This window comes from Apteryx mantelli, chromosome 2, assembly GCF_036417845.1.
Source record: "Apteryx mantelli isolate bAptMan1 chromosome 2, bAptMan1.hap1, whole genome shotgun sequence".
Taxonomy (NCBI): Eukaryota; Metazoa; Chordata; class Aves; order Apterygiformes; family Apterygidae; genus Apteryx; species Apteryx mantelli.
The window spans coordinates 57,213,089-57,234,205 of record NC_089979.1 but is presented as its reverse complement, the minus strand read 5'-3'; the positions used below and the strand labels follow the sequence as shown (position 1 = coordinate 57,234,205).

Sequence of the window (21,117 nt, the reverse complement as noted above, 5' to 3'; positions counted from 1 at the left end):
ATTTCCATTTCAGACAAATTATTAAAGCCCATGAACTCAATGTAAATCCTTCCAGTTATTTCTGTAGATTTGGATCAAGCTCAAAGTCACTGTTCTTTCTGCGGCTCACTCTGTGATGGTAAAATCGTGTTTTAAATAGATATAGTTGAATCGGTACAGTTTTGTCTTGGCACTTTGGCCAACCTTGCTCCAGAAAGATAGAGAGGTTCTATGAAGCTCCATGGCGGCTCAGAACAGAGCCAGCTCCTCACGGGATCAAACACCTTGTGTATTTTGTGTAGGATAATTCATAAAATATTGGCTTTAACTAAATCCTTCAAAATGTCCAAAACAGAGGCAAAGAGCTAATTTACTTGAAATGCACGCTTTTTTGAAAGTAATTCTCTGTGTGACTTAGGCTCAGTCTAGATGGGGTCTCTGTTGGGAAAGTGCACTTTACTGCAGAGCAGGAGGAGCAGTGCGAGCTGGCCGCTGCTGCCAGGCACAGCGTGTGGCTCCTGTGCAATTTTCTGGCCCTGCAGGCTCTGATTCAGGTTGCTGATGGATCTGTGCCTGCCTCCGTTTGCACCATCTAACCAGCGAGCCAGAAGATGCTGGATCATGTATATCCCAGATGCACTAAGTAGTATTTCAGCTTGTGTTATCTAACTCAAGTGAATTGATCACTGAAAAAAATTTATTCCTTTCCCCCCCTTTTCTTAGTTCTGGTCCTAATCAAAACCAAAATGGAGAATATGGCATAGGCCTGTATCGTGCCATGCAGCAGCTGCTGTTTGGGTCCCCTTTCATCTCTGGGAGCTTTGCTGGCCCTTTCAGGCACCCAGAGCTCACAGGGTAGCCGCAGCATGGGAGAGGAGGCTGCCAGATACAGCTGTTAATCACTTTACCATAGCTGTTGTCTTCTTAATATTCATTTTAAAGCAGTGTGCATCTCTCTGTGCCTGCATGTGATCATAGTGTCAGGACTATTGCACTTTGCTCTATATTCCTAGTCTGCTCATTTTATTAGCAAATTTTCCCACTCATCAAAATCTCTTTAGAAGAGAAGTAGTGTTTTGATGATGATTATTTTTCCGGTTAACGTGGAATGAGTCAAGGGGTTTTTTTTAATTGGAAAGCAATTTTTATATCTCATGGTAATAATTTAATATTTGCCTCACAGCAGAAAATACAAAATAAGTCTTTCCCATGACATTATCATGCAGGGATCAAATTTGTACTCTTTATTCAGTCAAAAGTCTGTTGAGAGCTGGTATGAGTGGAAGGCAACTAAAGACTTGCAATGCCTGGTCTTTGCTCTTAATATGACCTCTTTCTCAGTATGTATTTAGTCATCATTTGTTTGATCTAGCCAGAGGCCTAGACCGCTGGCCTTCCATTCTGTTTTGCTGCTGTTTTTTGTCTATTCAGTAGGCACAGCACACTATAATAGCCTTTTTTTTTCTTTATTCCTTCTGCCTGCAAAACTGTTTTAAAAATGAAACAATGTGCTGCTGTGCCTGACAAAACTGGCTTGCCGGAGTTTTGTGGGGAGTGTGGCTGCACTGAGCATGTGGGATACAGCCCAGAAAGCAGTGCCAAGGGTGGGCACCCTGACCTGCCTTTTTGGCCCTCAAGGTGGCTGGAAAGCCCTTTTGGGGCAGCCCAGGTCTGGCCTGGTGCATGGTGTCATGAGCTGCATCAGCCTTAGCAAGCAGCACGGCGGGATAGGAGTGAAGCAGTTGGTGCTGAGGCCCTGGCCTCCACACCGTACATGTTTTGAGAGGGTTTTCCTGTGGGTTAGCTCTGGTCTGGTCACACGGCCTGAATGCCCGTTAGTGGCTGAAACACAGTAGTTGTGTGCTTGGGGTGCAGTTTCGTTTCATGTGAAAGGAATCCAGTTTGTGCACGCCGAGATTGCTCTGTCATCCAAACGAAAGCGTGGGGAGAGGGGACTGCCACAAAGAGAGATTTGCTCAAGAAATGCACTTCTGATCTGAATTAAAACACCAGCACAGTAATAAACACAGCAGAGTAATATGCCATATTAAGAGACCTCATTTCCCCAGAAATGTTATTTTCCTGGATTATACATATATATATACTGTGACGGTCAGATGCCACAGCAGTGAGTGCAGGATACAGCCTAGATGGTTTGAATCAAAGAAAGAGCAAGTATAAGAGAGATTTGTTTCCTAAAATAGACAGATAGTTGCTAAATGTTAAGGTAGTATTGCCTGATGCCAGTTCACATGGGAGAATTGCTCATTTTTATAACAGGCACTTTTCATGTAACTAGCTATGTTGATATACAATGTACAAATAAGTAAGTATTTGCAATATGATACTATGGATAAAGTACAAAAACTGCTTTCCCATGCCACATGCTTTGCTATATTTAAAGTTGCTAGTTCTTTTCATAAAACCAGTGGTTATGTCCATTAAAAATCCAAAAGGTAGAATTTCTGAAAAAACATAATCTAAAACTTTTCTGTTTGGGAGAAAATAAAAGCTTGCTACTGGGAATGAGCGACTGTAAATAACATTTGAAGTTGCTGAAAATAACATGTTCCAAACACAGAAATTTTTATCATTTGTGCACATTTCAAATAGTTAGTAGTGTGAGTTACTGGTGAGTAATTATTTTTTAGCTGGCTGATAAAGGAGAAGATACAGAAGAACAGTGTGCCTCAATCTACTGAAAGGAAATTGTGACTCCTCAGATGGTTTAAATGATGTGCGAGTCTCTACTAGAAGAGAATCTCTAGCAGGACAGGCCAGTGTGCACATGCAGCTTGTTGAGGTGGTTTACGTGTGGACGCTGATACTCAGGTCCCTGACCAGTCAAGCTCGGGTATTCTCTGTGGACATCTGTGCTGTTCTCGGCTCAGTAGTTTGAGAAATAGAGTTGAGGAGTGGCAACCACAGTGGACTGGTTTAGCAAATTAATAGTGTTTCTTTTAATTTCTAGAGTGCTCTGTATCACTGTTTTGTATCACTTAAATACATGTAGGATTTTTTCTTTCCTGTGCATAGAATTCTATAAGTGTCACAGACTTCAGGTCAAAATTCTGAAATTGGTAGGAATATTCTGAACTGTACAAAATCACCAGGTCCTTTAAAACACCTTGTCCTTCACAACATTAGAGGAAAGACCAATTCAATTCTGATCATCAGGAAACCCAAGAAGAATGTCTGCCTGTCTCTAATGTATCATAATGGGGTTATGTAGGTCATGCCTGCATGAAACTCTCATGATCTAAGTGTGACTGTGCTATATCTGGTACCTTGCTTGTTCCTTCAGAGAGCCTGGGTGACTGTTTGGGATACTCCATTGACAGGTTCCAAAAATCCCATGCCCGTGCACTGTTATCTTTGAGTTGATGTAATTTACATATATTTTGTCCATCTATTCCAAGTGTTGAAGCTATTCAACAAACTATTCCCACTGTTGTCTTGAATTCTGACAGACTCATGCTAATGCTTACTGGAAAATGGCAAGCGGTGTTTTTTGGTTCAGTTAAGCTGGATTTTTACCTCTGGTCCTCATGTCAGAGCACAGTGAGAAAAGAATGCAAGAATTATGATTTGTATTGATAAAAAGTTTCAAGATCAGAGCCAGACACAAGCACGGTGTTCTTGCAACAGGCACTTACTGATGGAGGGAGAAGGTAGCAGGGCCATGGCTAATCACTGAACACAGTCAGGTCTGTAGGGACCCTTATGCATACATGCATGTGGATGGTACTGGAGGTGTGAGTTTTTGCTGTGTGTTTACAATGCGTGTCAGAATCCCCCTGAACAAGTACAGACCTCAGCTATATTGGCAGATATGGCATGATATGGCTCAAAGTGAATGGCTGTGCAACATCCATGAAGGGCTGAAAATCACTTATCAAATATATTATTCTGTTTTCCCTAAGCCTACTATTGCACTTCAACAGCTTGGCAACATCATGATGCATAAAGATAAGTAGCCTAGCAGAGGATTATGAATCTTCTCCTCTTGTTCAATTCACAGTAAGCAGGTAGTAGTAACCAAGCTAAAACAAATACAGAAACTCCCATGTAAATGAAAGCTTACCTGTCAAAGAAGACAGCTTTTTATTTCACAAAGATGTTTTTCATTTTATCTATTTAAGTCTCATATTCTCATTCCATTCTTATGCTAGGATTTCATTAAGTGCATATGCGAGCATGATATGCATTTTACCATTGTTCCTGTTAAATGTGAGCAGTAATTCTTGAAGTACATTATGCTTCATCTTTTTGAAGAATTTTAAAACTAGTGCTGTTAATGTAAAACAGAATCTTTGGAACAGATGGGAATGGTCAGGCACTTTGGAGCAAGTATTTGGAACAAAAGCTTATTTACATGAATATCAAATTAAGATATTCTTATAAACAATTTTGGCATTTTTGACATTGTGGTAAAACACAGAAAGCAAAGAGAAGCCAAATTAACAAACAAAATGTAGTAATGGATTGATTCTGAAAGTCTACAGGTGAATGTTTTCCACAGTCCCAGCAGAGAGAAACACTGAATTGAATAGCCAAATTCTTATTGATTTCTTTGGGAGCAGGATCAAGTCTTTAATTCATGAAAAATTCCTGTTTTGATTTTAGTGAGAGTTACGTGACTTAAATCTTGTTTAATGTTTTGGAAGCACTGGGTAATGTTTAAATCAAATAATAAGTTTTCTAGACTTTTAATAGCGTTATTCTTCTTAGTGCTGCTGTTACCTCGAAGTATTTACTTTTGGCTGTTAGAGCAGTGTAGAAGTTGATACCATTGAGAATGAAATTGGCAAGTCTTAAAACAGAGTGTTTAGATCATAAACATTTTAAAATAGGACTTCATAAAAAAGATGTATTTTTTTAATATGTAATGTTAGTTGTGTTCTTGGCAGGCTTTGCTTCAGAGGAGTCGCATGCATTTCAAAGAGCTTTCTGCTAACCAGCTCCAGCCAAAAGATGATTTCAAACCAATGGAGACACACAATTCCCTTTTCTCTTTTTCTTTTTTTTTCTCTCTCTTTTTTTCTGTAGGACTCTATATATCATGAAGTTGAAGTGTAGCCAACCTTGGGGTGAAAAATTCATGCAACTAGTATACAAAACAGTGGAAAGAATAGAAACACGGACTAAAGATGCCAGTACTAGTCTGTGCTTTAAGAAATACTGTTGACGGATTTTCCTTCAGCAGTCTTCAGATCTTCAGTCTTCAAATACTATTGAGTATTCTTTCAGAGCCAGCAGCATCAAATAAGCTCTATGGAGAACTGCTTGTGCTTGCCCTGTGCTTACCTGATCCATTGGCACAGGCAACTCTGATCCATTGGTGCTACACAAAAACAAATATACTCCAGTGGTATGCGTAAGGTGAGGGGCTGGGGAAATAACCGTAATAGAAGATATTAATGGAGTGGTTCTTCATTTATCACAATTAATTTATTCTCAATAAAATGTTAACTATTTTACTGTGTTACACATGATTTTTCATTTTCATGTTTGTTGGAAATAAGCATGTGATGTTAGAATGTTTGCAGTCCAGCTTTTGATTACTTTTAAAGGCATGTTTAGAGGACTTTCTTTATACAATATGAAGGTGTCTGTAGAGGACTTTTTAATAAAATATGAACATGGTGTTGGTGGAAAGTGTTGTGTTCAGGCCTGTTCCGCAGGCAGAAATCTTGCTTCACCTTGAGCAAGTATACATGTCTCAGTAGAAACTCCCTGTACTGATCAACCGATGTACATTTTTCAGTTATTCCAGAGCAGAACTTGGCAATTTTTTTCCTTAATGTGAAGGTAAAGCTTTCTCCACCTCAGTTTTGAAGACTTCTTATCTCTATGTACTCTGTTGCATATGGATCTGAAAACCCTTTAGACTGAATGGGGATCATTAAAAGCAATTTTACATTGATTACTGGTTATAGTTGTTACAGTCCTGAACAGAAAAGCTTTACCCTAAATTATTTGCTTCATTATGAAATGTTTGCAGAGCCTTCCCCTGAAAATACGCTTGTGACTGACATTTGAAGTGATTTTTTTTTTTTTTTGGCTGGCCCATGTTAACTTAATTCTTTGGACAAGGAAGCCCTGCACAACATAGCCCCATAAGTAAATGAACTTCAGCTTCAGTTTTGATTTGCTGTGTCTGTGATTTGCAAACCAGAAACACAGTAGATACAATTATATACAAAATTGTATCATTGCTTTAGAAATTTACCGTGTTCTTCTTCGGGTAACCTGGAAAGTTTAGTAGAGTAGAAAGAATTTGAATGCTAGAATTAAAAAAAAAACAAAGTTCACAAAAGTTGAGGGTTTAGGTTCTTATTTAGATCTTCAGTAAGTGTCCTGAATTCAAAGGTAAAAGGTACCTACTAGATTCAAGTACCTACTATTCAAATACTTAACATGTTGCAGATTAGAGATAAATACTGTGCTACAAACACAGAAGGCCATTGATTTCTGAGCTGATGCCTTTAACAGAACGGAAAGGTAATGATGGTAAGAGATATGTCTACAAAGATTTTTCTTACTGTCCATAGTATGCTACCACTTTTCCCATGTTACTTTGGCAAGCAGGACTTTGATTGTCAGTGGAAAGGATATAATCCCTGCTTTTTTTTATAGTCTTTATTAGAGATGGACATTTGCTGCACAGGATGTGTCTAATCCTGAAATTCTCTAGATTTGTATCCAACAAAGTTGCTTTCCTGCATCTCTTTTTTCTCCTTCATCTCTTTTCTCTCCTTCTCAGTACTTATAGGCAACATTGCTCGTTTTCTCTGCATTTCTCTGGTGCTACTGAATGTCACTCACAAGGAGTCACCTGTGCTGTTTACAAAGTTGAGCATATGTTTGTTCCTAATTTATGTTCCCTTTTAGATGACTGGCTGCTACAGTAACAGGAGTTTTTATCACTTCTCTGATTTCAATTTAAGTATAATGAGGCATTGAAAAAGAATTGTAGTTATTTAGACTCCAGTTACATTTCCCACAGGAGACTAAAGAGAGAGCAAACTATGACCTAGTTTCATGTCCTCCTATATATTTGCCTCGCAGACCTGCATGACTTGAGATACATGTGTTCTTGGTAGTCCATATGTATGGGGCCACATAATAGTAATGAGAAAGAGATTGGCAACAAGAAGCAGATTACCAGGGGTTGAAAACCTGGTAATGCTTGCAGTCTGGGAGTTTTATTTTTGAGAAAATCTAGGTTGTATTAATTGCATGAGAAATCCAACTGAAGGCAGTTCTTTGACTGGCTTTGCCCATGTGTGTATTTTTTGGGGCTGAGTCTTTGACTGTTTGGACAAAGAGTAAATGAGCCCATTGCAGTCACTTGTAAGAGTACGAAGGGTTAAACAGTTAAGCAGAAACACATCTTCATGCTTTGCTTAAAAATAAAAGGGCTGGATTTCAGAAGGAGCTGTAAAGCTTTCAGCAAGAATCAGACAAACACTATAGTAAAATGAAAAGCTGAAATATGAAGCGTGCATGATGTGAGATGCCAGCTCAGCGCTTTCAGGATCAGATACAGATCACGTTGCTCCGAGGAGACCATCCTTGGATTTGCAGTGAACTGTAGCAGTGGCCGGCTGCTTGGCAATGTAAAGGACTTATATAAGCTGCAACCCCCCCACACACACTTCTGTCACCCAGTGGTAGCCTCTCTTAACAGTTCTTCACTCTGGGGAAAGCAGGTGTTATTTACAAGTACTTCTGTCGGGGTGGAAAAATTACCTTACCATATAGACTCCAGCTGCACAGGGAAAATGGCAGAATAAGAGCGATCATACAATAAAGGTTCTTTACTGAGGGTGTTTGTTTTTTCTCCTCTTTGTGTAGGTTCAACATGGGAGAAAACATTACGGCAGATTGGTTTTGAAAGGTAAGCCATCAATTTGTTTCCTTGACAGTGCAAGCAGAAAAGGAAGAAAAACTGTGCATGTGCAGGACTGCAGAATTATTTATTTTAGCTGATCAAATGTATCTGAGGCCACAAATGTAGAGAGGAAGTTATGCAGCGTCATGCACGTATATGTTCAGCTTCTTGTTTTCTGTCCTCTTTCTCTAGTATGTGATCTGAAGCAACTTATTCACCATGATATGAACTTGGCTCTTAAGGTCTTTTGCTGGGGACTATGTAGCATGTTAGTATTAAAAAAGGCAACACACTATTTGGGCAGAAGTCTTACTTATGAATGAAAATATTGCTCTTGTTCATATTATTTTTTCCACGAAACTGCTAACCTGTGACATATTAGTTGACAAAAGCAAATGAAGTTGAAAGAGGACCAAAGCTGGCAGAGAGCTATTTAGCATCAGAGGAAAATTCAGAATTCAGCATTCCTCAAGTGCAAAAGCTTCTTGCAGCCAAGCTAAACCACAAGGTCATCATAACAGAAACATATGTCTCTCTTAGAACTCAAACTAGGCCAAGCCCACTGAAGAGTAATCTGGCATTGAGGTTGAAGTGCTCAATCTCATTTTTATCCTTCTACAAATGGTAAGCAGAAGAATCTGCTCCCCATTCATGTAGAGTTTTGCTGTTACCCTTTAACAGAGTAGTTTGCAGCTGTACACGGGTGTGCTTGAGTTGCTGTTAACTGGGCGAGAAGGGATTCCTCTTCAGGTTGTATGAGCGCATGCTGTGCTGACTGCCTGCGACAGCTCAGCAAAACCTACAGGCAATAAGGCCTTTCTGAAGTTGATAAATGGCCTTATTAATCATGTCAAACAGAAAATGACTTGCCATCTTGCTGCCTGATGTACAGAAAGCCTTTTTTTCCCCCCTAACCTTTACTTTGCATATTCTTCATAAATGCTCAGACTTTTTTGGCCTTACTGATTTGAACACCTTGCTTGTGGTTAAGATATAGGCCAGTTCTCTGAACCAGCATGAATCTTCACTACTCAAGGCACAAAGCAGTTCCCAGGAGCAAAACTGACGCTTAGGTTTAAATATCCTAGCCCCTACCTATCTCATCCTTAGATCTTGATAGCAATAAATGAAAAGTCATTTCTATATCATCCTTTTGTAGAAGGATTCTGCTTGGCTAGCACTACTTGAAGAAATAAATATCTGACCTTCTCTGGTCTTCACCTAGACATGTGGCACCTGGAGAGAAGGATTAAGGCCGTCTTTCCATGTTAAACATTACTTTACTAAAAATCGAAGGGCAGTGCTATTTTTAACATAGTAGACAAGGTAGTACATAGAAAGGATTTTATTTTAGTCCTATTCTCTCATATTCCTAAATATTACTGTGAACATTGATACATTGTATTTATGGTTCTTAAATGGAAAAACAGAAATCAAAACGTTTTTGAGCATGATAAAGCACTGTCTCTGTGAAAATGTAGCTTGTCACTGGTACTGAGTTATCTTTGTAGCTTTACAGGCTCTGATTATTTTAAAAGTAAATATTACAGAACAGTAAGAGCACTTTTCCTTCACCAAATAAAATCAAGACTTCAAATACATTTCTACTGTAAATCTCTTGATACCAGTAGAATTGTTCCTGTAAAGACCAACATTTTAATCTGCAAAAAACTTAGCCATTTTATTGCCATACATTATTAGCACAACTTGAAAGTCCAAAATCAGATGGAATGTTTATAATTCAGTAGATGTGCAAGAAGGATCTGAAGAAACATCGGCTTTTTCATTTCACAACTTCCAAAGAGTCAAAAATATTTTAAGACTTAGGTTAGATGACCACATGAAAATGTCTCTTCTATTACCCTGTAAGCTTAAAAATGCCCCAGTGATATAGGCAAGCTGAGTGGCAAGTTTCATGGTCTTTCATAGTGTCCATATTTAATAAACCTGGATGGGTTTCTCATCAGAATTAATCTTTAAATGTTTCTGGCTTAAATTTTTAGTCTAAACGTTTTTTAGAAGTTTTCTTCATTAGTTTAGAAAACTTTAAGTGCATTGTACTGCTTATCCTGCAGGTTATATTAAACCTGTAGATAGTGTAAGGCACAGTATTAATCAATTGAAAGGAAAATTGATTGAAAGGAAAAAGACCATTCTGTTACAGCAGTAGTGGAGGAGCTTTGGTTCATAAACATCTATGATTTGAGATGACTCACTGCCTAATCAAGAATCAGACTAGAAATTCCTTAATTGTGACACCTTACTGAATGTTGTCTGTTTAGAGGTAGAGTGTTTTTAACAGCACAGCAAAAGAAATTGTACATTAATGAAAATTACACACTTTTAGTTGCAAGGTTTAGTACCATTGAAGGTTGTTTTTTTTTTACAGATTGTGCTTTTTTAGCAAGTTACATCCAATTTGATTTCTCGATGAGCATTTCATTCATCATGACATCATACAGGTCTGGAGGACACTATGGTGAAATATTGATTCTTTCACCACTCTGTTCTCACTTTATCACCTGCTGGTGCTGTTTGCCTTAATCAGAGTGGAAAAAAAGTGGTTTTGAGTAATGATAGAATGAATTGATACCTCAGGTCTATGGATTGAAAGTGCAAAGGGAAAATGGCCAGTTTATTTAAACTGATATTATGAGATGTTTTATTTGTGGTGTATTATTAGAAAGCACTTTCCAATTTGTGAGGTGTTTCAAAACAGCAAGGGGAACCCGCAGTGCCTGTGTATGTGTAATGTATGCACCACATGAGATGTAGAGAATTCCTAATAGATTGAATTACAGCTAAGAAGCCTACCTGAGAGGAGGCAAATATTTAGAAGAGATTACTGTACATATCCCATTATTAACATTCTGGTTTGAAAAGAAAGAAAGACTTTCAGACAACACTTCTGCACCCTGACATTGATTGTCATTTTGTAATTACTTTAATTGAAGTAGCACATTAGCACAGATGGGATAAAGATTTGAATGTGCTTGGTTTGCTATAGTCATAGAAACAGAATTATTCTCATATCAGTTTAGACAGAGAGGAAACAAGAAAAAATAGTCCTCTAAATGAGTGGAAAAATTAAGTGTTTTTTTTTTAATCATACATAATATTCATATCTTCTTCCTTGTATTTTTAGTGCAAGCTTTTATAGAGTGTATATCAACAAGCAAACAAGCAACAAGCAAACAAGTTGTTTGCTAAAAGATTCATGAATAATATATATATGAAGTCCACAGTTAATTCTTTTCTAGCAATGTTTGTCTTATATCATATTCTATTTAAGTGCTTAATATCAGTATTTCTTAAGCTTAAAGAATTGTTTCCGAAGTAAACAAAGAGGTACACACTACTGTATATAGTACTTTGACGCAGGAAATGCACATAACTTGCATTCACATAAATAGAAATCCTAGAGTTGCAAATCTCTCAAACCAAGAGGTTATTCTGAGGATGTATCACTGTATGTTTTCCCCATCTTATACCCTTTAGTAGGCATCCCTTTCCAGCCACTAATGAAGACAGGGTACAGGACTAGATCTATCTTAGGTCTGATCCTGTAGAGCCATTTTGATATTCTCTATATGAACACTAAGAAAAGCAGCAGCAGCACATGTTCTGCTATTTAAAAACATATCCCCTGCAAGCTGTTGACTTAGGCACATCTAAGACAGCTGTGAAATATCAATAGCATTTAAATGTATTGTTTGAGCAAGAACATTCTCATTCCAGGAGGAAGTGAGATTTTTAGATACACAGAAAGAAAGCCATTCAAAGTCATGTTCTAAAGGAGGAATATGTCTTTGCTTAAAAACTGGAAAATCCATATAAAATGTTCCTCATAACAGGCTGTTTTAGAATGGATTGAGGGACAGAAGGAAATGTAGATACTCAGTTTACACTGGAGAAAATCAAGCCCAGATAATATACAGGTTATGTCATCACTACTTTGTGGTTACATGATGTTTATTCTGCAATAGTAGAGTGTTTACATTGCTGTTGTCTTCATATCCTGAAAAACACAGATACATCAAGAGGTTTGATTGCTACGCTTTTATGTAAGCATTACTTGCGAGTTGAGCATGCTGCTTTTCAGTGTGAGATAAATTAAAAATGCTGGAGCTTGAGTAAAGTAGCTTTATATCCAGGAAATGACTAGATTTAAGAGCTTTTCAATTAAATGGAGTGTATCTGGGTTTGATAGATTTAAAGGAAGGTCTTTTTGTTATTGATTGTTTTGTGAGACATTACAAATAAGCTAATTGCAACATATTATAGTAGTCATCACCTTTGTCCAAGATGATCCTGACTGCAGTTCCTGACTGCAGCTGTTGCAGAACATTTGGGAGAAATTTGGAGAATTATGAAGAATATTCACTTGTATTCTGCTGTCCTACAAGAAGCACATTTTCAAATGTTAAGCATGTGTGTGTGACACCTGCACGCCATGCAAACTGTCACCTCACACTGTTTCTTTAGTAACTGAAGTTACTAAAGTATTACTTGAATATTGAAGAACCAAAGGAAGCAGTTTTGTGGATACATAGGATGAATTTTTTTTCCTACTGTTAACCTGGGGGGGTATTGCCCATTAATAGTGCATGTTTAGATGACACCCAAATATTAATGAAAATGTATGGAAAGCAGTCAGCTCTGTTCTCTTTATGCCAAATGTGACTAAAAGTATGTTTCGAAAGACATTGTTCATCTCACTGGCTTAAGATTTTTTCAATCACACACTGCTTTCACCGGTTGGAAATGACTCATTCAAGCTCTTTAGTGAAATAGTTATGAACAATTATCAGTAACTGTGCTTGCTTCCTGGCTGCTCTGGCAATAAAAAAGAAAGCTCAATGCACAAAGCCCATTGAAATTGAAAGGCAGCGAGGATCAGGTCAGTCACTCAGCTGTCCTCCTCCTGTAATGGAGCCGCTTTGAGACTTACAGCAGAGAGCCTCGAAAGAGCCGCTGCCAGTGTGGAGGAAACGGCCACTTCCACACTGCTGAAAATTAAAAATAGAAAAGGTCTTATTTTAATCTGAATATCTCTAGTTTGAGTGACCTGATGATGGATCTTATGTCCTTGTCTAGTAGATTCAATAGTGATTACGGAAATGTCTTCTGCTGTTAGGTATTTGCTGACTTAGAAATGATCTAATATTTTTAAAACTTTAAATGGCCTCTCAAAAATCACTGTCCTGCAGGCTTTCCAGACTTCAGATCCCTCTTACAGCTCTTTTCTGAGTTGTAATTTCTAACTCTACTACTAACTACTCAGCTGCTAACAACGCATCTACTCCCCTTTTACTTTTGCTCCCGTGGTATTTCTGTCCTGTGTGTAATGCTTTACAGTAATGTTCCACAAAACAGATTTAAGCATGATCTAATAACTGTTATTATATGTTAAGTAAATACAAACTGATTTAAAAAATATATTTGAGTAATAACAGATGTTTGGTTATTACACTTTTGGCAACATTCGATAATTATGTTTTTCATAATAAATAGCTATTTCAGTGATACAGAGAAAAGAACTTTTGAACACCAGTTTCTTAGTGAAAAGGTAGTTATCTGTATTAAAAACTGAGCTTTCTGTATTGAACACATTTGTTTGGTTGAAAGCTTCAGCTGATCCTGAAATAATTGATTGTTATTTTATCGGTTTGCAAAAAATTCTTATTGATTAGAAATTACATGTTTATATATGCAAAAAATATGTGACTCCGGCTGCATATACTATTAATACAAGATTCGCAATGACATAACTGCAGTGTTTGTACAGCAGCAATGTCTATGGAGAACAGGCAACGTATATCATTCCTGATTCTGGCCAAAGAGATGCTGAATGTGACCAACAGAGGTAGTTGTTTCTGTCAGTAAAGTACTGTGTATTGACTTATGGGCTTGTCATTCAGTTTTTTAATCCTTTTACTATTTCTGAAAAAAAGAAATGGAAATTTGGGATTGATAGCTCTCACACCCCAAGAAAAAGAAAGGTAAAGGAGGTAGGAGTAGGGCAGGAGACAAGGCGGTTGAGGAAAGCGGGGAAGAAGAGACAGCTGAAGTGAGTTGATTGCTATGTCAAGGCTAGACTCTGGATAAGAAGAATGGCTCCTATGAAAATATATTCCAGATCTTCTGTTTATTTCAGTAGCTCCTTCAACTACTCTTCTAATCACAAAATGATAAGGAGGACAATCTGCATTGTTCTGAACTGGATCAAACTGAAGCAAAATAAACACAACATCCCCAAATACTGCAGGCAGAGAGACACAGCTTTCCCAGTAGAAGCCAGCAGCAAGTGGGCTGTCATCACTGTGCGATGAGTTTTTGTTCCTCTGTTTGTCTCTGAGAGTACACGGATGTCTGCTATTGCAGCTGCTCCGCACATGCCCCAGCTCAGACTAGCCAAAAATGCTGTGTATATCTTCCCTACCCCTTGCAGAGACTGAGAACTCAATTTCCTAAACCGCTCGTGACATGTGGTGAACTTTGGAATCCATACACATCAGAGACGCTTCCCAAGCGCCTCCTTCCAGGTCTAGGCTGCTAATTATGAGCCTACTGACAATCTGTTTTTCCTCTTTCCCCCATACTTAGATTGCTTGTAACTCGCTGTGATACTTCGTTGGTGCTTGGCCAGAGGTTCTCTGGGTGACACGTAAAGAATAAACAGAAAGAAGAGAATACCATAGGATTCTATAAATATTTATTATGCACAATCCTGGCTTGGAAATCCAAATACCGTATGGTTTTCTATAGTGGCATCCTCCACTCCTCCCCATGCTCTCCAGTGATTTAATAAAAGAATAAATATATCTTTGAAATATAAAGTCTTATCCCGATAGCTTGTTCTGTAATTCCAAGCACTTTCTTCATATGCAGCTGAATTCTATAGCTCTTACTTGGGCAAAGCTCCCATTGACATCATTTTGGGACTATTGCCTCAGCCAGGGGCTGCAAGAGACTGCAGAGTTTGATCCTTAAGAGATTATTTAAAATGAAACAGTGCAGACTCTATGTTCACTGTGTTTTGTGTGTATTGTATAATTTGAATCTTGTAAGAGGAAATGTGGGTGCAGTGGTACAATTGGAGGGACTTGGGGAGGGCCCTGGGAAACACCTCCTTCTCCATTTTGGAAAAAAATAGCTATAGGAGCCTGTGCAGCTCTTTGGGTGCCCTGTCCCACAAGCACTTAAGCTAGTGCTTAAGGTTTTAGGTTCCTGGTGCTCCCCCTGACTTCAGTGCAATGACTTGTGCCCTTCAAGTTAAGAGCCTCGCAGGCTGACCCGAGTGCGTTCTTGTCAAGGTTTCTTGGGCTGCTAGCAGTGCTCCCAGCTCTGTGGCCAGGCTGTCCTGAGCCCTATTTCAGCGCTCGGCGGGGTGGTGAGGAGCATTGGCTAGTCTCTGTTTACCCTGGGCTCCCCATTCACAGCCTCCCCAATGTGGACAGCAGCATTTGAGATGCAAACAATCTTGTGTGGCCTTCAGAAGTTAAAATAGCTTAGGAAACATTTCTTCTCTTTTAAGGCACAAGTCCTTTACTTATTTCTTTTCACTGAAATTAGACTAATCCGTATTTTGTTTATACTTTCTATTGTACTGCCCACTCAGGCCTGGCATATGACGACAAGGATTAATTTATAGGCATCCTCGGCATTCTTAGCAGATCTTTGTTTATGAGCTCCATCCTACTTTTATAGGAGTTAATGAATATGAATTTATTCTACAATAATTACCATTATGTACATTCTTGGAATAATATGGTAGCTAAAAGTAATGTACAGAGCTGAAGATGGAATCAATTCCCTGCCTTCCCTTCAAAGACAGTGAATAGAAGAGTAATGTTTTGCTCGTTATAGTTTATTGCTTGTAACGAAACTGTTGTTTTCCAGATTATATCCTGGTTTAGTCATTTTACTGTTTTAGCTGTTCTCTAACTGATAGATAGGGAACTTAGGGCAGAGAACCACAGCGGAAGGGCTTGTTCATATCCTTCAAACAGCAGTGCTCCAGCTCTTTTTCCAAGGAGCGATGGACAAGTGAGGTGGACTTGCCACGTGCATGCACTTGTCTCAAGGCGATGAGCACCACAGGGTCCTGTGTACTGGCAAGATGGGGTACTGAGATTGCTTTATTTTAATTTTCAAACCTTTCCTTGTTTTGTTATTTTGTGATGGCCTGGGCAGTGGAATTTGTGCATGCGTGTGTTAAAGTATTCATGTCATCTGTAGTGCAGGAAACAGAGAAACAGAGAAATGTGTTTTCAGTTTGATTTGATATATACTGCATGCCTAAGGTTTTATCTTAAATTGAGTTTTCTTTGCTGCTCTGACAAAAAGTGAGACTTTAAATGAAAATCTGAATTGCAGAGAAAGCCAGAATAAAAATTAGATTATATTTTCAAAGAACAAAAACAATGTTTAAAAAGATAAGAACAAACTGAGGCATTTTCCATAATCATATGTCACATGAAATCATTTAGCCAGTATTAAATTCTGAAAGAGAAACAAATTAAATTTAATTTTAAACCATTTTAACTTCAGGGATTTCACTGCAATGTCCGCTTTTATTCCAATATTCATGAAAGCAATATGTACTCCAGTGTGCTCAGACAAAAGTAGCACTTGGTTACCTTGAGTACAGCTGTTTCTGCCTGCCTGTTAACAAACAGTATTCTGTATTTAAAATGTGATAATACTGTGTGAAGTAACGTAATCCTGTTTCTCCCACTGAGAAGTAAATGCTTTCTGGGCCCCCTACAGTAAGCATAACCTGAAATGAGATCAGAACTAATAAGTGCCCTTTATGGAGTATTATCCCATTTACCACTTGTGTTCCACGGCATGCTAATAGCCATGCCATAGGGAGAATTTCCACTTTTACCTCCAATTCCAGGCTGTATCAATTGTGCCCAACAGCCACTCCTATTCCAGGGTGGTTTGGTGGTCAGTGTGGAAGGACTCTCTCCTTTAGGGGAGTTCCAGCTAGCTTAGAGCTGCTCTATTTTTTCTTCTTCTTCTTCTTTTTTTTACAGCCTTAGGGGGAGGTTTGTACTAGCACTTTCTTTGTCAGATGAGCAAGTACCCTATTGGAGAAGAGAAGGCTGAGAGGAGATCTTATCAATGTGTATAAGTATCTGAAGGGAGGGTGTCGAGAGGATGGGGCCAGACTCTTTTCAGTGGTGCCGAGCGACAGGATGCGAGGCAATGGGCACAAACTGAAACACAGACACTTCCATCTTAACATGAGGAAAAACTTTTTCACTGTGAGGGTGACAGAGCACTGGAACAGGTTGCCCAGAGAGGTGGTGGAGTCTCCTTCTCTGGAGATATTCAAAAGCCGCCTGGATGCAATCCTGTGCAATGTGCTCTAGGTGACCCTGGTGGAGCAGGGGGGTTGGACTAGATGATCTCCAGAGGTCCCTTCCAACCTCAGTGATTCTGTGATTCTGTGATTCTCGGGGAGCAAATATGGCATATGTTACAGTTAACTCCTAAGACACCTAATTAGAATTTGATGTTTATTTTGTTTATTCTAAGGTATGGATTAGATTCTGTGCCATACTTTTTATTTCTTCTAACAATGTTTTTAAATATTTTTAGCATACTTTTTAAATTTAAGCTAATTTTATATGCTAATACTTTTTTTGACAGATGTTTCATTTGCATGATCTTTTGCAATATGCTACCATACCTTTTGCAAAAAGAAACTCGTTTTTTTTCTGCAGTCATTTCATAGAATACTTTTTAAAATGTTGCTATTGATGTTTTCATAGCCTGTGTGAGGAAGGGTGGTGTGCGCCTGTGAGAAGATGAAGAGAGATTCACCAAATGAGACTTTATTTTTAGTTTTTCTGGAGATGGTCACCATTGGCCTAAAATGCTTAGCCTAGTGATTACTTTCTTAGCTACTGCCTTTTCTCAAAGCTGTCCTTATTAAAAAGTGGAAAACTATCTATCATGAAAGATGTAAACGTTCACTAAAATAAATTCATTTATTCTGAGCAGATTTTAAAAGATTTTATAGTTCCTTGTTCCCCATTTTTCTGTTTAAGCAATTATCTTAACAGTAACATAAAAAATCTGCACCTAAAATAATTGTATTATTCATGAATATTCTCCAGAGTACTTCACTGTAATATGCCAAAAAGGTACTTCCTCTGTGTTTATTGTAGCTAGTTTGACACCTTCTTTTTAAACAATGTTGAAAGAAGCAATGGGAATTTTTCTAGATGTCTGAAAACACACTCCTTAATAATATAAGCAACTCTGTAGACTTCAAGGATATATTTCATGAGTGTAAGCATTACAGAACCAAGGTATAAATTGATTGTTAGTGACATAAATAACTAAACCGTAGGATTTAGAGATTAAAAATCCAAGGTGGACATCATGCCAAGTAGTCCAGGAGGAAATCGTGTTGTTTGTTATACAAGTAAAACAGTTGTGTGATCACTGTGTTTTAATCTGCTGCAGAGATATGCTAAAAGACAAGATGGCACTTACTCAGAGGAAGAATAATAGTCTGAATTTCCTCTTAAGCCTCCTGTGCACCCATCAAAAGATTCGATACGCAAACATCCTGAAACCAAATCTCTTGCAAATAGAGAATCTTGTAATCATGTCACATGCCTATGATAAATCTGAAGTACAACATGTGTAGATGAGAAACACAGCAGAATTATTAATTACAAGATGCTTATGAGTAGGCACATTCTCTTTTTCTTTTTTTTTTCTTTTTAGAAGTTAGGGTTGTCGGGCCTGAGAGATCAAATTCTTAGGTTTATCTTCAGAATTAACAGAGGACCAGCAATGTCAGTACATATTTCTTAGTGGTCCTCCCTTTTCACAAGAGACTCTGTCATACAGAGACTTACAATGCTATCAAGACTGCGTAATCTTAAGCATGTTTTTGTCATTTAGCCCGTTTGCAGTTTGGCAAGAGGGTCATGAACAATTTTTTTTTTGTAAAAGTAGAGGACTCTTGGATTCTGGGAACATTAAAAATCAAAACTGTAACATTTTTAACTTTTTAAAAGCATCAACATAACATCTTGCAAGTGCTTGAGTCACTTTTGGAATTGGATTTATATCTCAAGAATCCCTTATGACTCCTGAACATTTTACCTGTAATCTTTCTGTTCCAAGTGCTGGGAAATTAGCTGAATCAACTCTGCTCATCTAATTTTCCAAATCAAAGAGCTACCCAAATCTGTTTTTACTGCAGTATTCCAGTAACCAAATATCTGCTAATCATTTTTCTTATTCTTTTTTTGACAAAAAGGATCCGCTTGTTGCTGAAAATAATCTTGCGTTAGTCCTATGTTTCCTAATATGCCTGATCCTAAAAAAAATAACACTTTACTACTTTTAGCATTCTTAATGTTGTGCTTGCATAAAATTTTAAATAGGAAACTACTGTGGAGAACTTTATGAACTGCTTCTCTGGAGCAGTGCTGTAGTTAAGCAGCATAGAATCCTTACAGTTGTTTTTTTTTAAACCATGCCCTGAGGAGCTGACCTTTTAAATGACTTTGAGTTTTAGCTTTTGTACCTATTTGGTCATTTGTTCTTTAAGAAAGCAGTAGAGCCAAGGTGTATTTAGAAACCACAGGCGAGCACTTTTATAAAGTTACTTTCTAATGCATCCAACGTAGTGGATAGCTTTGGGAAAATGGAATAATTAATAGCCACTGAAAAAGAGGAGTCAGTATGGGCTTACCCCATACTTCCAGTCTTAAAACTAGGTCTACTAGGACAATTTGGATAAAAATAGAAATTCTAATTTTGCCCCTTAGGACTATCTCTAATTATACTGCCTTTGTAATTATGTATGTTAAATTAAGGGCATTCAGGTCTCATACAGAAGTCAGTTTTGGGGTGGGAATTATGGTTTTTTTAGCATGGCAATATAAATCCATAATTTGGGGCCTAGGGAGAATTTTGATTTTCATACAGAATGTCAATATTTGTAATTTCTGAAAACTTGGTCACTTATTTAGTAACTAGTTTAAAAAACATGAATATTTTCCAATATGTATTTTTCCTGCCTTTACAGAAGTAACTGATACTAGAAAAACTCAGATGAAGATACCAAAGATATTTATGTTTCAATATGTTATTGTGTTTAACAAGAAACAAAAAATAATTTTCCTTCTCCCCATTACATTGATTACTTTTTCTGCAGATATAAAGACATGATCTCTGCAGTCTTTTCATGGTTTGTCTGCTATTGCCAGACTTAAAGTAGTAAATAAATAAAAAAGATTCAGATGTCAAAAATAATCAGGAACAACTTAAAAGTCAAAAGTTTTGAAAATGATGTTATTTTTCTCCTGATTCTTGAAGAGTGAGAAGTGAAGTTGCTTCACATTTCAAACCTTTTCTTCCCTTCCATGAGGCCTGAAAATGGATATGTATGTTCTTTGTAAGGAAAACAGAGGAGTTCTCCTAGTCACATGGCTCCAGAATGTGGGACTTTAAGAAAACATAGGAAGCTCAGTAAAGTCGGGCTCTCCAGGATTCAGTCCTGGGCACTACCAGCGTTTTTATAGGGTTTCTTATGCCCTCTACCATTTTTACCCAACAGCAACAGTTCACAGCCCACAGACCACATCAGGCTTATGAGGACAATCAGTGTGGCCTCTTTGCTTTCCCTGTTGCTTGCTGTCATGCAACAGCGGAGGCAGGTGGGATGTCCCAGGAAAAATGACAGGGGAGAGCAGATGACTTCTGGGAGCAGGTCACCCAGACCTCAGCTCCTCACCAGCCTGCATCTGCCCCTAGGAAGGGGTAACTTGGGGTAGGTTGCATTAGCTGTTCGGGTGGAAAAAGCCATTCTCTTTCCTGAGGGCCCACAATAAGCAGATACAGATCTATCATGTGCATGTGTTGTGCTGTGCGTTCACAAGGAGTCTTATGCTTTCAGAAAGTGTTTGACCGCCTGTGTTTGCAAAGCTTGGGCAACAGGTTTGAGGCTACATGGTATAGGACCTCATTTGCTACTAGGAAGAAATTAGGCAACTTATCCTACTGGAAAGGTTAGACAGCTGTTCTAGAGGAGATGCTGACTGCAAGTTTCTGACCAGATTGTTGGATGTTTCACACCTCATTTATCTCTTTAAAACACTGCAAAGGAAGAAGAAGAAAGGAAGAGCTGATCCCATTTATTCAGCTTTATCAAGTCAAGCAAACTGCAAAGCATCCATAGACCTTACGATGACACGTGTCAT

General features: G+C 38.2%; 1 protein-coding gene across 1 annotated transcript in view; it reads left to right on the top strand.

The window, feature by feature from the left end:
• PIEZO2 (piezo type mechanosensitive ion channel component 2) overlaps window positions 1-21,117 on the top strand; it is a 318,339-nt gene that overhangs the window by 140,675 nt on the left and 156,547 nt on the right. Inside the window, exon 4 of the mRNA XM_067290714.1 lies at window positions 7,840-7,882. Within this exon, the coding sequence (XP_067146815.1) occupies window positions 7,840-7,882 (43 nt within the window). The remainder of the gene's footprint in view (window positions 1-7,839; window positions 7,883-21,117) is intronic.